Below are 19924 nucleotides of genomic sequence, written 5' to 3'. Positions count from 1 at the left end.
GCAGAAGTAGTTATTAAATTTCATGAGTTTTTTCTTTTGCATCTATTAATATGAACACATACAATCTCTTTCTTTTTACTATGCCAATATGACAAGTTTACTGATAAATTCTAATAGTAAACTTACCTTTCTATTTTTAGGTAAATCTTAATTGGCCACGAGGTCGTATTTTTTATTACTACATTCTAAATCTTATTGTTAATTTCTCATGGAAGCTACTTTCACCACATTCGTAAGAGGTTGATCTACCGTTTCATTTTCATGTATGTTCATAATCTTGTTTACGTTAGTTATGGAATTCTAGTTTGATCAAATGAGAAATGTTGACTGTTTTTCATTTTTTGGAATAAATTTAGGAAGTTTCTCCTCTTTGAGGGATACAGGACTAGTCCTTCCTTGGGCAATATTGGTAACTGTAATTGCCTTAAATGCCTGTTTTAGATTTTCAAATTTATTGATAAAAACTCTAGAGTTTTCAATCCTTTTATTCCTAATGTTAGATATTCATCTCTAGCTTTTCCTTAGATTTGCTACAATAATCTTAAAAAAAAAACCTATCTGTTGGTACTATTGATAAAGTGTATTATACATTGTTGCTATTTTATTAAGTTTCAGTTTAATTCAGTCATTTCATAAGTCATTGGGTTTGTTGTTGCTTAATTAGGATTTTTGGAAACCCAACCTATTTAAGAAATTTTTTTATTCCTTGTTTCATTTTTATATTTTCAAGGGAACAAAATCCTTTAATTACATTTTGGGCTATACCCCACAGTTTTTAATATACTATAGTGCTGTCTCTTCCATTTACTTTTAAAGAGTAATTTAGGTTTATATTTCCTCATAAACCTAAAAGTTTCATTTATTTTTAATTTTGTAAGGCTTTTTCTTTCCTTTACTCTGCCCAACCCCAGGAGGTCTTCCTTTTTGAAGCTGATTTCTAATTTTACTGAGTTATGATCAATTAATTTGAATGGGGCATATTATACTTTTACTCAATTTGTGAATAGTTTTTGTGACTGTTCCATATATTTGTAAAAGAATGTTCATTCTGTTTTCTGTTTAATAAAACGTCTATGTTGTGAAATTTCTGTTCTGTTAGCTGTCATTTTCTATGGAAAATATGCTAAAGTTTTTATCTGAGATTATGACTTTGTCAGTTTTGTCAAGTATTTCTAGAAGTTTTGCTTTATGTATTTCCAAGCCATGTCGTTAGGCATATTGAGTCTAACATGATTTTTATAGCTTCCTATTTTATCTTCTTAATTACACAAAATATCCCTCTTCATCATTTCAGTAATCGTCTTGAGCCTTACTTTACCTGATACTAACATTCTTATTACTGGATTTTGTTTTTAGCATCTGATTTCATTGTGTTTTTCCCCAATCCCTGTATTTTTTCAAGCTCCTATGTTATTTCACTGTATTTATTTCTTTAAAAAGCATTTTATATTGCATTTTCTTCTTATTCTTTCTTACCAAGTCTGAGAGTGCCCTTTTAATTTAGTTCATCCACATCTATTATGACTATTACATTTGTACCGACTCTTGCCATTTTATCATCCAGTTGCCCAACCTTGCTGCTCTGGCTTGGAGATAGCTTAGCTGAGTGATGTTTGCCAAGGATGGGGACAGGCATACAGATGGGTTGACCCATGTGACTACTCACTGTGGAGGCCTAAGTTGTTGATTCTAGTTCAAGTCCATGCACTTAGCAAAGTCCTAAAGCTGGTCCTACATTTTTAAACTCTGTTGCATTGATTTTGAACTTGATAAATCTCTTCAAACTTATCCTTTTATCTATCTTGCAGAGATCTACATAGGTTATGAGCTTCTTTTCCAGTTAATTATGGTTTTGTTTTTTCTTCCCCCCTATAGAAAGTAGAATTATATCATTTCTCTCATTTCCGTTAATGCTTTTAATGGCTTCCTGTCTAAGGGACACTAAATGGCCTATAAGATGCTATAAGTTCTGGCTTCTCATATTGTTCTAACTTCATCCATGCTGCCCCCATCCATGCTGCGCCCATGCTGCCTTCCTCTTTATTTATTTTTTTTTATTTATTTATTTATTTATTTATTTATTTATTTATTTATTGCCTTCCTCTCCTGACAGAGAACTACCCCAGCTCTACTGACCTCCTCTATCTACTTCATGTATTTCAGGCAAGCTCCTACCTAATATGCTTGTACATACTCCTTCCTCTCCTTCGATCACTTTTCTGTCAGATATATCCCTTTTCCATCTCTCACCTCCTTCAAGTTATTATTCCAATACCACTTTCTCAGGGGTGCTTTCTCTGGCTATCAAGTTTCAAATTACCAACACACATTCCTTCATCTTTTGTCTATTTTTGTTTTCATTTTAGTATTTATTCTCAGTATTTATCATACCCTATGCTGCTTTTATTTTTTATCTTAATGATTCTTTCAGTAAAACGTAAGCTCTTTGAAGGCAAAGATTTTTGTCTGCTTTATTCATCACTCCATACGTAAGGCTCAGAGCAGTGCTTGGTATGGTTTCTGTTCAGTATATAGCTCTTGAACTAATATATTTCTACAGATTCAGAAGAAGAAAAGGAGGCTGTGGAACATGTTCTTTGTGCTATCATTATTCTCCCGTAATTTACAATCTTTCAGATATGCCACCATTTACTGCCCTGCCTCCAGGGGACCTTGGTGATTTGTACATTGTATGAAGCTCTAGAAAAATTCCAAAGGAGCAGGTGAAAAAAGAGAGAAATAAGACATAAGAAGGTATGTTCTCTCTCAAGAAGAAAATCTGTGGGGGAGGATGGTTATATGGGTTTCTTTAATCAAAACCAAAGAAAGGGACTACATGTTATCCTCTTTGACTATTCTTGATTGTGGAGAAACTGATGAAGTAGAGCAAGATAAATAAAGGAATAAAGAGCTAATCCACAAGAGGGAAGACTGTTTTTATTGCTCTTACACAGATGTCTGTCCTCACAAAACAGGAAAATTTTTTTCTTTGGGGGAGGGTGGGAATAAGAGTAAGGGAGCAGCAATTTAAATTGGAATCTCTAGGCAGTCTGTGTTTAGGAATTAGAATTGCATTATTTTCCTGGCTCCCCACCCCCTCTTGTCTTTTAGTTGAGAAACATTTGCCCTGGAACAGCACACAGAGTTTGCATTAGCATCCCTGAGGATAGAACTTTGACCCCACAGACTAAGGAAGCTACAAATGGAAAATTCCAAGTTGCTGTACTCTTTTATTTTCATGCTAATGCTTCTGCAGAGAGTATTTAAAGAAACAGATGCACAAGAATAATAAAGAGTTGAGGACTAAGAAGCCTCTGACAACAGTGGAGTGTTTTTCCAGCACGGCCTTGTATCTTTCTGTGCTTGCACAAGTCCAGAGGGGTCAAGGAGAAACCCTGGTTTTATTTTATGAAAAAGCTAAACTAGCATAGATATAGAAAACCCTGGGTCTGGGTTTCAAATCCTGATTGGATTTGAAAGTTGTTGCTTCACTTTACTTCCTTCAGGCTACACTATTCAGCTCACAAAGACTGATGAGCATATCCTTCAGTAAAAGCCCTTGGGTAATGGTGATTTCCCAAGCTCCCTTGCCAATTGACACTCAAGTTCAACAGTACTCATCCTTTCCTCACATCCAACCTGGATGGCACCCTCTGTATGTTCAGCCCCCTAGCTATTTCCATTGTATTCCTGACAAAAAAGAAAAACTCTTCATCTTTTTCTTAGAATAACTTCATCTTGGGTATAAATTCTCAAGTGCGAGACATATCAGAGCATTACACTCTGCAAAGCCAGAAAGTTTCAATATTTTTTTCTTAATGTGCAAATTTATATTTTACTTTACCATAGACATGCTTCACAGAGAAGCTAATTAGAAATGTAAAATCATATCTAACCCCTGCTTTAAGATCATTTCTTACACATACTGCTCATCTGGACCATGGCCAGAAATTAAACAAGAACTCCACTTGGTCTCTCCCTAAGTTCTCTTTCACACCCTGAAGCCACCCAGGGAGAGTTCCTCCAGGTGTGTCATCTATACAAATGGTTTCATTCCAGGAGTGGCTTTAGAATTTTTTATATTCAAAGTTCTTAGGAGCAATAAATGGGTGAAAATAGGTGAGTGGAGAGAGGGGTTGGAGGATCTGTTTTGAAACTGCACTTCTGTATCAAGTACACACTTCTATCTCTTGTAGGTTTATAAAAGGTGACTAGAAGAAAGAGCTCCTAAGACAGTTGGAAGTGGGGGTGGGCAGAGTTGATCCCTTTCCATATACCTGAGTAGAAAGTACTTAGCAATGGCCACTCCCAAGTGATATGATCAACTCAACTTTCTCATTTCAATCCTATTTGCTTTCAACTCTGTTCTCACCTTTCCCCTAGGCTACCTCCCAACGCGTTGTTCTTTACTCACCTTTCCTTCCTCTGTACTCTAGCAGCCCGACTTCTACTTTCTGTGTGTAAGGCCTTATTTCTAGAGTTAGACTACAGGATTCCTGAAGGCAGAGCCCACAGCTTCTTTTGAATCTCCTACAACCCCCAGTGCAGGGGTCCTCTCAAAAAAAAAAAAAAAAAAAAAAGTGGTTGGCTGACTGATTGAAGAAACAGAAACAGGCCCCTGCAGTGACCTGAAGCATATGGAATTCTGATTAAGGGAAGTGAAAAGTCAAAAAGCCCAATATTGCACCCTTTATAAACTACATGTATCCCAACAAATCCGAGGTTATTGGAAAAGTAACAGCCCTCTCCCCCAACCAGCCCCAACCAAAAATTTCATTAGAATGGATAAAGAACCAGAGCCGTAAATATTAATGGCTGGGAGGGGGAAGCTGGAGGACAGCAGGCTGAACTGAGCAGGTGTTCACCTCACTCAATTTCAATCCGTTTGCAGCCAACAACGTCATTGTTTGGCCTTCTTGAGCTTACCGACAGGCCATTTTTCATGATTTTACCATTTCTGGCCAAATGCAAACTTTTTAATTAAATGTACCACATGATTCCAGATGTTTGTTTATTTGTTCCAAAAAGGTTGTAAAATCTCTATATGAGGAAAAACCTAGGGCAGGGGTAAAGTTTACTACAAGATACAGGGAAACAAATGAATTAGAACTGGGATGGGGAGGTGAATGCTGGGCAGAGCTCTCAGCAGAACAATCTAGACCAAAACCATTGGCTTCAAATAACTCTTCTTCTAGAAATCCAAGATTTGGGACTAAAAGACACTGGGCACTTACTAGTTTTGTTTTGTTTTGTTTGTGTTTTTTTTTTTTTTTTAAGAATGTAGCTCATCTTGAACCAAAGATCAGAATGCAAACAAATTTTTTTTGTGGCTGCTTTGCCTGCTCATTGTATGTTTGTTCCTGTTGCTATGAGCCCCACTACATTAATTCCAGCAATCTCCCAGTTAACTGGCCAGATTACAGCTTATGCATGAGTGGTAGGAGAGCATCCTGCAAGGCGGGAAGCAAGAGACGGGCTACAGGCAGAGACCACAGCTTCTCATCCACGATGCCAGCTTCCTCACAGCCTTCTGTTCTCTTGTACTATCTCTAAGCATAATCAGTCACTAAGTCGGTCTATTGCATTTGCTACAGAATGTTTCTCATATTCCTACTCTTATTCTCTGTTCCCTCAGCCAGCCAGCCACTCCTGGTCTTCATCACCAATGCTAGATTATTTCAACATTATCCTAACCGATGCTGGGCTCTCGGTTTTGGTTTCAAAAGCCAACATCAGAAATACTTTGAATAACATGAGGAGGAAAAGCACTAACTGTCCATTTTCTCTGATGCCTGAGCCAGAGATACCCTGTGACTAAACCATCAGCAACCTTGAATGACAATTCCATAGTGGCCATAAGGTTCCCTTTACATTGCCCTCACCCCTGCTCCACTGGCAGTGTCCTGGCCCCAGCTGTCTTCCCCATCTGTTACCAAGTTGTTTCCTAAATTACCTTTGCTAGAAACCTGCTCTTTGGAAGCAGTACACTCTGCAGTCACATAGCCTGGTATCAAGAAATCCAAAGCTTCTAAAACTTCAATGCCGTCCCAGAGTGGCCTCCTGGATTCCAGACTCTTTTCTTTCCAATTCCCCCTCCTACTGTCTGCAGATTAATAATCCCATAACATAGCTTTAAATCAAATCTAGATGCTTCTGCATATTCAAGGCCTGTCATAGTATGGATCCATCCTACCTATATAAATTTATTTCTGACTTTTTCAAAACTGGGTCCCTTCCTCCACTCAGTTCTATCTATTCTTATCCCTATACTTCTTCTTTACCCATTTCCCTTTTTGGGGGGGAGGGTAGGGATGTCCCTCTTTTGCCATCCATCTACTCATGCCTTGTCCTTTAAAGCTCAAGGCCAATATCCTCCACACAGCCAATGCCTGACTATTCTAGCCTTTACTGATTCCCATTTTTTCTAAACATTTATAGCACTTATAGCTTTTACCGAGTAAAGCAAATCTTACTTATATAATATATGGTATGTAGTTTGGTTGGCATTGCTTCATTTCAGTATGTCCTCAATCAAACCATAAATTCTTAGAAGATAGACACTATGCTCTCCCTTCCTGAATTTTCCACAAACCCTAACACATACTTGGTACAAAGTGGATACTTAGTAAAGGCAGTGTATGCCTAGAGGACTCCTTAATTGAAGGTGCTCAGAGCAATATTTGTCACTGTAGAAGTCATATTTGGCCATGTCTCAATTCTTCACTTGCAACGGAAGGGATAAGAAACATCCCATGACAGGGCACCTGAGTGGCTCAGTTGCTTGAGCTTCCTTCAGCTCAGTCATGATCCTAGGGTCCTGGGATCGAGCCCCGCCTTAGGCTCCCTTCTCAGTGGAGAGCCTGCTCCTCCCTCTCCCTCTACTGCTCCCCCTGCTTGTACTCTTCCACGCACTCTCTCTCTGTCAAATAAATAAAGAAAATCTTAAAAAAAAATAGAAAAAAAAAAACAGCCTATGACTCTAAAACTTCAAGACATTTAGAATCTTCAATCCCGTCAATCCCAGGCTCTCCATTTTTTAAGACAGAGGGACATGTTTTCACCACCATTTTTTATTTGGACTGTCTTTTGGGGAAAGGGTTATGTCTTATCCTGCACAAGTAAAGTTTGTTTCTGTTGGGAGTACAAGGTATGAGTCCATTTTTTCCTCCTTGCTCTGCTTCTGAAACAGAAGAGCCAAATTCGTAGCCCCTTTGTATCTATGAGAGCACAACAATTCTGCCCAAAGAGTAGAAATAAAGCAATCATGGAGACTGCAAATGAAAAATCATCCTTGGAGAAAAAGATAGGAAATGGACCCCTATGGATTTCAAATGCTTAAAGGAGGCTGCTTAAAGTTCCTGGCTGAAGTCCATGCCAGTCTTGGTAATAGTCTAACAGATTCATCCATCTTCAGATTCCACTTGGCTTGCTCTTCCATCACTGCCACCTTCCCAGACAGCAAGTGCACACATGCACATCTATCTATATATATGCGGAAGTTTTAATCTACACTACCCTCCATTCCAATCCACCCAGCCCCGCTCGGTACAGAGTGAAGCTATTGACCCTGCAAAGCAGCAGAGAGATGAATTTGATGACCCAGACTAGAGTTTTTAAACCATTTCAGCAAGGTCTAGAATCAAAGGAAAGTACAATTTATTCAGCACTTAGTAAAGTCCTTTTACTTTGGAACAGAGCGCACACACTGAAAATAGACTCCCACTGCCACACAGATAAAATAAACCTGTCAACCACTACTGTCAAATCACTAGTCACCTCGATTAAATAAAGGAAACTTTAGCATCTCTCAGCATCTGAGAATTCCACCAAGATTATAAGTCCATAAAAGCATTATGAAGGAAAGAAAACTAAAGTAATGGGTTCTGTTGAAATGTCATCAGAGGAAGCATTTTACATAATTAGAAAATGCTAATAATAGCTCTGCACAAGGAACCGATACACTCTTTCCCTACACAGCCAGGGCAAAGTCATGGCATGGAGTTTGAAAGAGGGGAGCTGAGGCCATGCACTTATCTAGCAGGACCCACAGAAGAAACATGTCCCTGTCAGCAGCAAGGAGCCAATTGCTAAAGATTTTTTTTCTTTTTTCTTCTCCTTCCTCCTCCCCCTCCCTCTGTCTCTCTTTCACAGCTTTCAATATACTTTCTACGGAGAAGAGTTGGATCTGCCGTACTTCTGTGAACCTTCAATGACTCAGTGATGTTTTTTGGAAAATCTGATAGCTCACTCCTTTGAAAAAATAATCAAAATATTTTGGAAGACAGAAAGCAATAAATAAGCAGGCTGCTTTAGTCATAGGGTCTGATCTCAGGTGGGACCTCCTTGGCAAAGCACCATAGCCATCGGATTGCTTATTTCATCTTTTTAAATGGTCAACGAGAACAATGAACGATAGGCAAAAAGATACTGTGATGCTGAACTAATAAGATAACCTAAATAACTGCATCTATTTTCACTGAGCCTGTGCTATTATTCTGTGTAGATTTTGTTTATAATGATCAAACCTACTTAGGTTTCATGTTCCCTGTGGGTTGACATGGCAAGATGGTATGACTATAAAAAACAGAAAAAAAAAAATTTCAAGTTGTCTGAAAGAGACAGATTGCCTCCAAATCCTCTAAGCTGAAAACAAATTGTGATGAGCAGTTTGGTTATCAAGCAGCCCCATCTTGAGCCCTCCCGAAAGTATTCTGCTCATTGGCATGCAGTTTTTCTGGGCAACATCTCCCCATCCAAAACATCTTTGTCTACATTGCCACATCTTCACATACATCCATTAATTTTCCTCTTATTCATTTCACTTTGGCTTATTTAAATAGTTGAAGCAAAACACTCTGTATTTATGGCTTCTGTGAAAATGTATTTTATGATATCTCATGGTAAAACTGTTTAAAAAATAAAAATAAAAAATGCCTGCAGTTTTTCTTTCCATCTTTTTCTTCCTGTTTGGATGGCACACATTGAGCTGCTTCATGGAGATATACAGAAAAATCAATTCCTAAGCATAAAATGCAACTCACATTAAGGAAACTGCAAACGATAACTAATTATGATGAGTTGCTATGTAAATCATTCTATGACAGTCCCAGCAATCAATTTCAAACACAAATAGACCAAGCCCTGGCTGGAGAAGAGGATGAGCACCTAACAACTGTATCAAAAACAATGGCAAGATTGCTAAGGATGGGTGGAAATAGGATGGCTACCATCTCCAAGCAAGTTTCCAAAGATTTTCTCTCAATTTGCTGCATTCTGACTTTCAGACGTCTAAAGCCCAATGCTTATTATGACCAGGTAACTATGTCATACCTTCAAGACCGTATAAGCATCAGAGAAAAAACAGTAATTCAGGGATGTTCACTGGGCTTGCAATTACTTTGCAAAATGTGCACACCAATGCACTGTAACGGGACCCCTAGTGTGTTAGCTACTGGCAATGTCAGATCACAGTATGTGTGCGTGACTGCCTGTTATCACCTGGCATCATCACCACCCTCTTCCAACCTTATCTCTGCAGCTCAGAGAAGGAACTGGAAGCTGAATTTCTAAAACGTTCCTTGGCATGTAGTTCTAGGTTAGAACAGGCCAAAGTGAGACACTGGACTATGACTTGGAAATCCAGAGAGAAAGAAGAGCAGGGCACTGCCTGGGTAGTTCTAATGTTTGAAGCAGTATCAAAGTGAACTTCTTGAGGATCCCTCCCACGTGGGCACTGCAGGTAGAGAAAGTCAGTAGGAGATTCCCAGGTGTTCCTGAGATGTGCAGAAACTTTAGCAAGTTCTCGAGAATCACCAGCCTCCATGTGAGGCTGGGACTCTGGGTGGGGTCTTCCCTGACTGGACCAGCCTCTTCTTCATTCCTTACATTAAACCCCTTCATCATATGAATACATAGTGGGCCTTCTATTTTCCCTATCTGAATTCAGACTGATTTCATAGGATCTTCCTCTTTGGTTTTTCAAACTTTCTCTGTTCTTGAATTTATCGATTTGAAATTTTAAAGAAGGGAGGAAAGGAGAGTGACAGTCAATCCCTTTGACAGAAGAGGCGAGTACTATACTTCACTGCAGCCTTAGCTCAGGCTGCAGAAATCCACCCCAGCAGTGGACATTTCCAGGCCACTTCTCTGCCTGTACTTCCTTCTTCGCTCTAGTACAATGCCACAGTCAGTCTTGCATTTGCTTCATATGTCCTGTGTGAAGGACAAATATCAGAGGTGGCCTGGGAATCAAGGACACAGAACTCTGATTTTTTCTTTTCCTTGCCTCTGTCACCGAGTCACTCAGTCTCCCCTGGAAATTCTTGGTGCCTTCCTCTGTTAAATGGGAATATTAATATTTACCCTCCCTACTTTCTAGAGTTGTCTTAAGGATGATATGGTCAACTCACTAAATAGAAATGTTTTCCCTAAAAGATGCAGTGGTCTACATAAATGCAAAGTCCATTTCCAACAGTTACCAGATAAAGAGTGGCAATACTTGGCACACAGGTGTATGTCCTATGCACATATTTAAAGAAACATTTCTCCAGCGAACACTCCCAACACTCTTCTTAATGTGGATACCCATAGAGGATATAGTAAGTAGACTGCCACTAGGTAACAATTGGGGTTATTGACACGGCCCCATAGTCCCTGTACTCCAAAGACATGTTTAGACCTAGAGCAGAATTCTCAGATTTCAAGTGCACAATCATAAAACCTCATCTATACCACAGCCTGCATCTTATGGTGAGTGTAGCCCCTTCTTTGAGAGCTTCTGATACTAGTAAAATGATTCCATTAGTTGCTTCAATTCATCCTATTTTCTTCCTACCATCAAAACACCAGAGTTTGAAAACTATGACAAAAAAATTATTACCTACTTGGAAGTTATACAATGTGGCTAAATGCTTCCTGACAATGAATCAATACATATGGCCCCAACCATGATGATTTGGGTTTGTGAAACAGAGGTGAGGTCTGAGGTCCACAAGGCTGGCCTTTTCTTCCCCTATCACTCACTCCTAAAGGAAAATGGGTCTCCTTTCTCAGACACAATCAAGTTACTTCACAGAGGCATCTAAATTACTGACTTTCTTCTGGGTTTCTACCATTCATCATTTACTGAACAAATATTTATTGAGCTCCTATTAAGCAGAAGGCCCTGTGGCAGGCATTGTAGGTATAGTGGTGAGCAAATAGACACAATCTCCTCCATTGCCTTCAATAGCTTATACTGTCCAAGAAGGCACTAGACAAAAAAGCCTGAAAAAGAACACTGAGCTAATATAAATGTGGGAAGGGTGGGCAGGGATCAGAAAAGTCATCCTTACAGTGGTGATAAGCTGATACCTGAAGATGAGCAGAAGTCAGGGATGTGAAGGAGAAGAAAGATTAGAATCTGTACTCCCCCTTCAGGAAGCTTTCATTTATAAAGAGTTCGAAAACCTACATTACTAGGCTTCTTGAACACAAAGCAGAATATATAAAATTGCACAAAGGAAATAGAAACAAATATTTTAAGTACCTCGGGAAGAGGAAAAATCAATATAGAAAAAAATTCATACAAGAAGCAAAAAGTACTGTGCATTACTATCCCTACGATGCATGGATTAACTATAAATTATACACAGAAAAATAGAGTCCCTATATCCTGATCTTTATTCTGGGCCGAGATTTCCTTTGTATTTGAATCTACAGTCCTTTGGACATAAATCTTGGGTCTATCATACTCAACACTGGAAGTAACATAAAAGGACAAGTAAAGAGAAAATGGCCTGTATAGAAAAACAGCAATTTGCACGTGAACTACTGCCAGCCAGTTTATGTAGTTGTTGGTGCGGAATGAAAAGAGATTGGGAACTGGATGAATCAAAAATTATTTGCAAATAGAACTTTCACTTAAGATTTTATAGACCAAGTCTCAGACATCATGGAAGATTTCACTTGGGCAAGACCTGATGCAATTTGTCTTCACATGTGAAAGAGCCTCTCTGGATAACTGTAAGTTGCTTCCATAAAGGTGTTAACAAATGATAGCCAAATAGTTTGGTGATTTATATGATCAAAAATATAGAATAATTTAACTTAAATATGAAAAAACAAGGTGGCATTGGGGCACCTCAGTGGCTCAGGCCATTAAGCATTCAACTCTTGGTTTCAGCTTAGGTCATGATCTCATGGATCATGAGATGGAGACTGCATTGGGCTCTGCACTCAGAGAGGAGAGGCTGCAGATTTTCTCCCTCTGCCCTACTCCTCACTCATATGCACTCTTTCTTTCTTTCTTTCTTTAAAATAAATAAGTAAATCTTAAAAAAAGAAAAAAGATGGCATTCAAAAAGACATTGGTTTCATTCTGGGTGCCAAAAAAATCAGCCTTTTCCTACTTGTTATTGTGTGATTCATGCCCAGCTAAAATAGATCAGTTTCATCTCTTTCCTACATGGATCAGCCTTATATTAATTCAACCTTAATGACTTTGTGGGCTCTGTTTATAGTGGTGTCCACATGGCCATAGGCCCAAAGACCTGCCTGTCGTTTCATGATGCTGACTTGCTTTTTTTCACTACCAGGTCCTTAGCATCAAGCAACCAGAGCATTAAATTTGTAGGCATATTTAACCAGAGCATTAAGTTTTTAGGCATATTCTTCAGTAAAATTGAGAAATCTGTGGCTGGGTCCTTTCAACAGCAATGTTCCCATTGATGCTGGGCTCTGATGTCATTAAAGGGCACTTGTTTTAACTCTAAACACCTTGAGCATTCTTCCATATTCCAAATATTACTCAATATACCCTCAAAACTTGTACTCTTAAATTCCATTTCTTTAAGGTTCATTTTTCTTATTTTATCATTATAGTAACAAATGAAATTTGTCCTATTATGGAGGATGATCATGGATCTGATCATGTCCTTCTGTTGTGAAATCTCAATTTCAGGGCTAGATCAATTTTCAGAAGTAGACTTATGGGTCTGAGCCTTCAATTCCTATGTAGTATACTCAATGAGCTACAGAGTAAAAATACCTTTATTCAATATAAGAAACCAAAAAATAAATCCATGCTAGAGTTAGTTATTTTGTTTAGATACAGTATTATTATTTACCTAGGGGAACTCTCCATCCCCCTCAAAAAAATATTCTCTAAAGGAATATGTTTGAGACTTCCATAAGGACATTCAGCGAAGGAGATCTATATATACCCCTCAAAATATAACATGTTAGCAGCTATTGGTTCTACCTGCTTTTGAGCAAAACTGATTTTCACAAAGCTGACACTTAGTGAACAAAACCATAATTGGACCAAAATATATGTAAAATGTAGAAAAGTTCTACTGTGCCCAGACATCAAAGGGGCAACACAGGTTCAAGTCATAGACACCTAGAACCCTGCATCATATTTTTGATCATTTTCTATAGAACAGAAGTGTGTCATTTGTCCAGAGCCCACATGTCATCTCAGAGTGCCAACTTCACCACTTTCTGGGTCCTCTACAGCCTTTGTTTCTACTCACCCATTCTGCAATGTAGCTAGATGACAGAGCTACGACAGTCCTTATTCAGTGTTCCCTAAATGTATGAGGGGAATTTCCTGCTTGGGGAAATGGCATTTAATGTATAGAAGGCCCTCAGACTAAGCCTGTTCATATTTACTATTGGAAGGTAGATTCACAGTTAAGGAATGTGGCTGTTGTCATAACCCATAAAATGGGGTAAATAAGTTACGCTGTATGGCCTCTCCCTGTCTTCCCCAGTTCCAACAAAGGTGATCATACAGTCCTCGGCCTGAGCAACCAGCTTAGGGTCAAGGCAATTTTGAATTATATTCCATGCAGACTCCACAGATGACAATAGGAATTTAAAGCTTTGGAAATACTGGGTAAACGAAATTAATGTTTTGAGGATCAGATAACTTAAGGAAAACTGTGCGTTGACTCTCTGCAATGTTGCTAGGCAAACTGGAATTCCTTTTAGCTGTAATGTAGAGTTTATTCATTTTGAAATTATAGATTTCAACTATTCTACTCCCCAAACAATGATACTTTTACAAATATTAGAGTTTCCCAATTCTCTCCATCACTTTTGCTGCAGGTAATGATCTACTTAGTAATTTTTAAGTACTATAATCTCTTTACTTAAAGAAAAAAAATCAAATCACAAAATTATATCATAGCATGGATTTATTTGCCTTCCCAGTAGACTGCCACTAAATTCTGTTTAATATGAGTTAAAATCGCTAGGTTTGACAGGTATGGTTTTCTCATCAAGGACTTGAAAAGCACTGTGTTCCTTCTAAAGTGCCGAGGCAGCAATAATAAGCCCAGAGCTCTGCACAGTCAAGTGTCCCTCCCTGCAACCACTAAGAGCAGTAAAAAGCCGAGTTCCTACCTCGGTGATTGGTGAGATCCCTGGAAGCAGAAGGCAGGGGTGTATAGTGGTGCTCTGGAGAGGCCGTGACGCGGTCACTGGAAGCCTGTGTAATAAAAGAAAATGTCAACATGAAGTAACACCAAACACTGAATACCTTCATTTACTAAACATGTCTCCTAGGGATCTGGGTCTGGAAGAAATATGGTCAACCAAGACTCTTCTTAGGAAGCAAGAGTTGTCTGTGCTGAGATAATATTCTGGTGAGTGTAGGGTAGCATACAAAGATTTGAGGAGCCTCGGTACAGGTGGAAGTGCTCTGAGACAAGAGAATGGTGTGTTTATTTCCTGAACTGAAAGAAGGAAGAGGAAGGGAGAGAGGATAAAGGCCAGAAACGGTATGGAATTAGATTGCTGCCACAGGCCCTCTGCCAGTACTTCCCACAGATTACATGCTCACTATGCGTAGATTGCTCTGGAAACCAGTAAGGATGCTGAGCTTTGCCCCAGGGTGGATGGGGAAAAACAGGGCTGGTTTGCATGGGCCCCAGGGCAGAGAGACACAGAGAAGCTGGGGGCTCAGCAGCCTGAAGTGAAGGATATAAACCATTGTGCACCATACAGTTGGGGTTCTGGCTGAGTTTAACAATAGCACTGAAAAACTCATCTGAAATCTGGGATATAATGGTTATCAATAAAATTTTGTCATTCTGAGACCTAAAAGAAAATGATAAGAAATGTATCTTGAAGATGATTTTTTATTGTACACAAACAGCTCTTTAACCATCAAACTGTATAGTGTGTGACCTGTATCTGTAAGTGGTGCTATCTTTCTTTCTCTCTAGCTTTACAACAATGGGGATAAGGCCGGGAAGAAAGACTATGGCTGTGGGGTCAGCTGTCCCTCAGAACTAATGACTGGTCTGTCACATTCAGAGCGTGGCTGCTTATAGCAAGAAGCATCACCACTGTAATTCTTACTGAGACTTCTGAATCAAATACTACTTTTTTTTTAATACCCAAAAAAGAACATCTGCTAGGATCAAAATCCTAAGCTTACAACCTTTCCAAGCTTCAAGAAAAAGTAAATTTCATTAATGCTACATTTTTCTTTCTGGAATAGGAAATACATTCTATGGGATATATTTGCCCTGCTAGGAGCAGGCCTTTTCTCCAAAGAGATTATCTACATTATAGGAATCAAAACTAAGTAGGAGATTAGACCTACTTGCTAGAAAAACCCTTTAAACCCCGCTTCTGACATTTGAGATGTTTGATTAAGCGGCTTTCAGTGGAGACTTAGAGAAAGAGTTCTGAATGGAGCAAAATCAGAAGCTCTGTCCCTAAGGTAGAGACAGATTTCAGGTAGCATTACTTCATTCCAGCTCCAAGGGAAATATGTGGTGTTTAAAGCTTGATCCAAGGGTATTGGGTCCAGAAAGAAAAAAGTTCAGTCACTAAGAAAAATGTTTTAAAAAGTAGACAAGACTTACTAGATACTACATCATTAGACATTTAGGATACTGCAAGAACATAAAGAGTCAGAAATTAGATTAAATTTCAAATACTAGAGTCACCACATGTCCCTCCATTTGGCAGTCAGGGTCTCCTGCAATCCCCACATGATAAATGAGACACAGTGACAGTGTTCTAAATATGGCACCGATTCAATGCTGGAGGCAGGATATATGGGGCTAAGTAATAGGAGTTGTCCCTCCACAGATCTACCATACTTCCTTAGTAAAAGGCCATAGTTTCTCTCTCTGTCAATGTTTCTGTTCCACCTCAATGCTAAAAAGGCCTACAATTCCAGTATGAGTTTAGGTTGCTATATTGTGAGATTTCTTAGTGCGTTTAATCTCAATTTGGGCTGTTGACAATTTGATGACAGCTTTTCCTAAAATTACTGGAAGAAACTACCTTTCAGCAAATACCTCTGACTGGGCAAAACATTAGAGCTTTATAACCAAGGGTAAAATAGCTATTTACCTTTATTTCCAGTTGTAGTCAAAGCAAAAGTGGCATGGCTAGAGTTCTGTTTTGCAGTCATCATGCTATGCCTAGTGTTTAATTACTTTTCTGCTCAGTGTCCATTTATAAACTCAAGTTATGGAAAAGAATTCAGGAAAAGAACAATTTTGCAAACTGTCTTTCAGTGGCACATCTATGGCTGGATATCTAGGGAAACTACTACAAATTAAGATTCTAACCACCAGTCCTTTGACTTGGCTATTATCAAAATGAAGTCCCTGTGATCTTTTCAATTTGTTCTCTGAATATTATGCTTTTTTGGTGAATATTATGCTTATATGCACAGTTAAGAAAAGCATGATTATCATATGGAACAAGTAGTAATGTCTTAAACTTGCACACTACCTGCCCCAAAAAAAATCTCCTTGGAACTCCAGTGGTGCAATAGGTCAGCGTGCGGTACATACACAACAGTGCAAGTGGAGCAAAATAAAGAACTTCTTTTGAAACTGAAGTAATGTACCCATAGTATATTGAGTATGAGATGATAGAAACATTAAGAGGAAAAACTTGAATAACGGTTTCTTTTACCTGGATTAAGAAGCTATACCTAAAATAGGAATAGGGTAATTTGGGTAAATCTGAATCTTCAGAATCACAAATCCTCTCAAATTTTTGAGTTCTTGCCAAATTTCCTAACTATCTATGGCAGAGAATTATACTTTTACATTTTACTTTTTAGATCACTCCTGTTTGAAGATATTTGCAACATCTACAATAAAATATTAGCTACCAGAATACATATATCCCTAAATAATTAAAAATACAATAGAAAAAATGGACAATGGAAATGTCAGGCAATTCAAAGAAGGAAAAACCTAAGTGGTCAGTGAAGGAAAGAGAAGACGGTCAAATTCACTAGTCTGAAGAGCAATGCATTATTAAAACAAGATACAATTTTTCCACCCGCCATATTGGCAAACTTTCAAGTCTTACATCAAGTGCTAAGGAGAAGAAAGGGAAAGAACTTTTATCTTCTTGCCAGGGGGAATGGATGCTGGTTCCACTTGCCAGTGGAAATGAATACTGGTTCATCTACTTTGGAGAATAATTTAGCAATATCTAATAAAATTGAAAATTGGTACAGCAACTCCATTTCAAATGTATATGTTATGGAAAATTTCACTCAAGTCTATAAAGTAGAACATAAAACAGTGCTTATTGCATGATTATTTGGATCAGAACAAATTGGAAGTAGTTCAAATGCCTGTCAATAAGGAAAATGGATAAATAAAATGTTGTGTATTCATATGACAGAATAATATTTGGCATTTAAGAGTAATAAACCTGATTTAGGTATCTCAACTTGAATAGGTCTAAAATTTTGACACAGTGAAAATACAAGTTGCAAAATTATAAATATGGTATGATATTTATATATATATGTAGTACTTCTACATCAAGTGTGTATGGAAACATCTAAAAATTATACAAGTTAAACACTAAACTCATGAAAATGGTTGTCTCTACCAAAAAGCAGAATAATAGGACTGGGGCTAACAGAATGGGAGGAGCCTCAATTATACATATGATTTATTTATTTTATTTAACGACAAAACGTGGAAACAAATATGTCAAAATATCAGAAAATATAAACTCTGCATGGTAGTTACATGTGTTCATTATTTTTCAACTTTTCTACATATTTGAAATTTCTCAAAATTAAATAATTAAAAAAGAAAAACAAAGATTCCTGTTTTTCTCTGATCCATAACACCCTATTCTGATGTGAACCCATAACGAGAGGAAGTTTTTTCTAGCAATTTCCCAGTACATGCACAACATGGATTAAGGCTGTTTATTGTTGGCTTTTTTTTTTGCAAAGAAATATCCTCTTCTGTTTTTTCTAAGGCTGCTAAGCATAACAACAGAATGGAAGAAGCTGATAAATAATAGCAAATATGTTCACCTTTTTCACAGCAAGGTTTGAGATACTCAGGCCAGCCCAGTAAATCCTTCTGTTTAAGATTTGTCAAAGCATACTGAAGGTTTCTAACCTCTTCCCCTTCTCACAATTGGAGTGTTGCTGATAATTTTTTAAACTCACATCAATAATGATAATAGTCACTAATATACTGCATGTTGCAATTTTAATAATGCAGGGAGGCAGGCATAACTTGGGCAACCTCACTGGAAAAGAGTCAATGGAAACACAACACACTCCATAAGAGATTTGCAAAGTGAGAATTTTACTCAGTGGTTGCAGAAAACAAATGTCTTCAGATGAGTATGTAAAAATCAAGTCCCTTCCCATTGGGTGCATTCCATGGAAACCTGCATTCCAATGGATATTTCTGAACATCATGGATGCCCTGAAGGAATATGATACAGACCACAGGAGGAGCGATTTGGCAGGCTTCAAAACAAGAAGGGGGCAGCTACAAAGTTGTTTAATAGCCATAAATCTCCTACTATTTTTCACAAAATACCATCTAAGACCACATCTCCACAACTCATTCCCCATTACTCAGCTCAAGTGGAGCGCTTTGGCATGCTCACTCACCCTTAAATCATACACGGCATAAAGTGATCCCGGGTCTGGGAAATTTGTCAGCCTCCTTCAAGTAAAAGCAATCTTCACTTTTCATCACAATTCATTCCCTGAAACTGTGGTATAAAGCTGACTCTTCTAAAAACATTTATTTTCTTTCATAAGAAAAAGCATCACTCATTTAGTTATCAAGTATTTAATAAGCACCTACTATATGCCAAGCCTTGTGCTGAGAATACCAAGAAAAATAAAACGAGGGCTTTGAATTCCTGACTCATCAAAAAAAAAAAAGATAACCATGATTAATACTGGTTATTAAGAGTCACCAACTGGTAGCATGACCCCCATACTCTGTATTATTACAGAAAATTTTCCCTGACCTCTGTTAGGACACATGGAACAGTGATTATGTTCTTGCTTGTTTCTTATTCATACTAAGAGAAAGCTTTCAAGATTAACTATATTAGCTTTCCAAGATTAACTATACTATTAACCCTTGTACCCAACACACTGCTAGAAATATAGAAAGAAGTCAGTGCATGGTGACTGAGTGAATAAAATATTGTAATGTAAAAGATAAAACTACCTATACAATGATTATAATTCAACACAACAAAAGTATGAGCCAAATTGCCACAGAGGCAAAAACTTGCCATCAACTGAAAAATTAAATTAGAAGCTAAAGAACCTGCCTGACTTCTGACCCACTTCTGGGTGAAGGCACCATCCCTTTCAGTGTGAATCAAGACAGAAAGACTTCATGACAGATGCATTGGGTTGGGAATGACAGACAGGGTTGGGAACAGAAATGGCCATAGGTTGTCAGAGCCAGAAGTCAAGAAATTGGGGGGGGGGGTAATTAAAAAATAGTAGGGTAAGGATGAGGGTGAGTCAATAACCAAGAGATTAAGAAATATCCCAAAGGGACAAAGGGCAGAATCTGGGCAAAAGCACAGCATTGAGCTGAGTGAAGAAGCTGAAGGCTGGGGCAGGCTAAAAGTCAGAGAAGGGGTAAGGTGCCAAAGACTTCTCTGA

At 38.3% G+C, this 19924-nt stretch overlaps 1 protein-coding gene across 11 annotated transcripts in view; it reads right to left on the bottom strand.

Moving 5' to 3' along the window:
• LRMDA (leucine rich melanocyte differentiation associated) overlaps positions 1-19924 on the bottom strand; it is a 1018367-nt gene that overhangs the window by 188506 nt on the left and 809937 nt on the right. For all 11 annotated transcript variants that reach the window (XR_013377862.1, XR_013377863.1, XM_077895121.1 and 8 more), the window contains one exon: positions 14389-14473. Coding sequence is in view for 7 of the 11 variants with exons in the window: in XM_077895121.1 (XP_077751247.1) it covers positions 14389-14473 (85 nt within the window). In the remaining 4 variants the exon portion in view is untranslated. Of the gene's footprint in view, positions 1-14388; positions 14474-19924 lie in introns of those variants that run through there.

This window comes from Canis aureus, chromosome 4 (genome assembly GCF_053574225.1).
Source record: "Canis aureus isolate CA01 chromosome 4, VMU_Caureus_v.1.0, whole genome shotgun sequence".
NCBI classification, from domain to species: domain Eukaryota; kingdom Metazoa; phylum Chordata; class Mammalia; order Carnivora; family Canidae; genus Canis; species Canis aureus.
The sequence above is the reverse complement of the archived record's forward strand: the minus strand, read 5'-3'. Positions and strand labels throughout refer to the sequence as shown.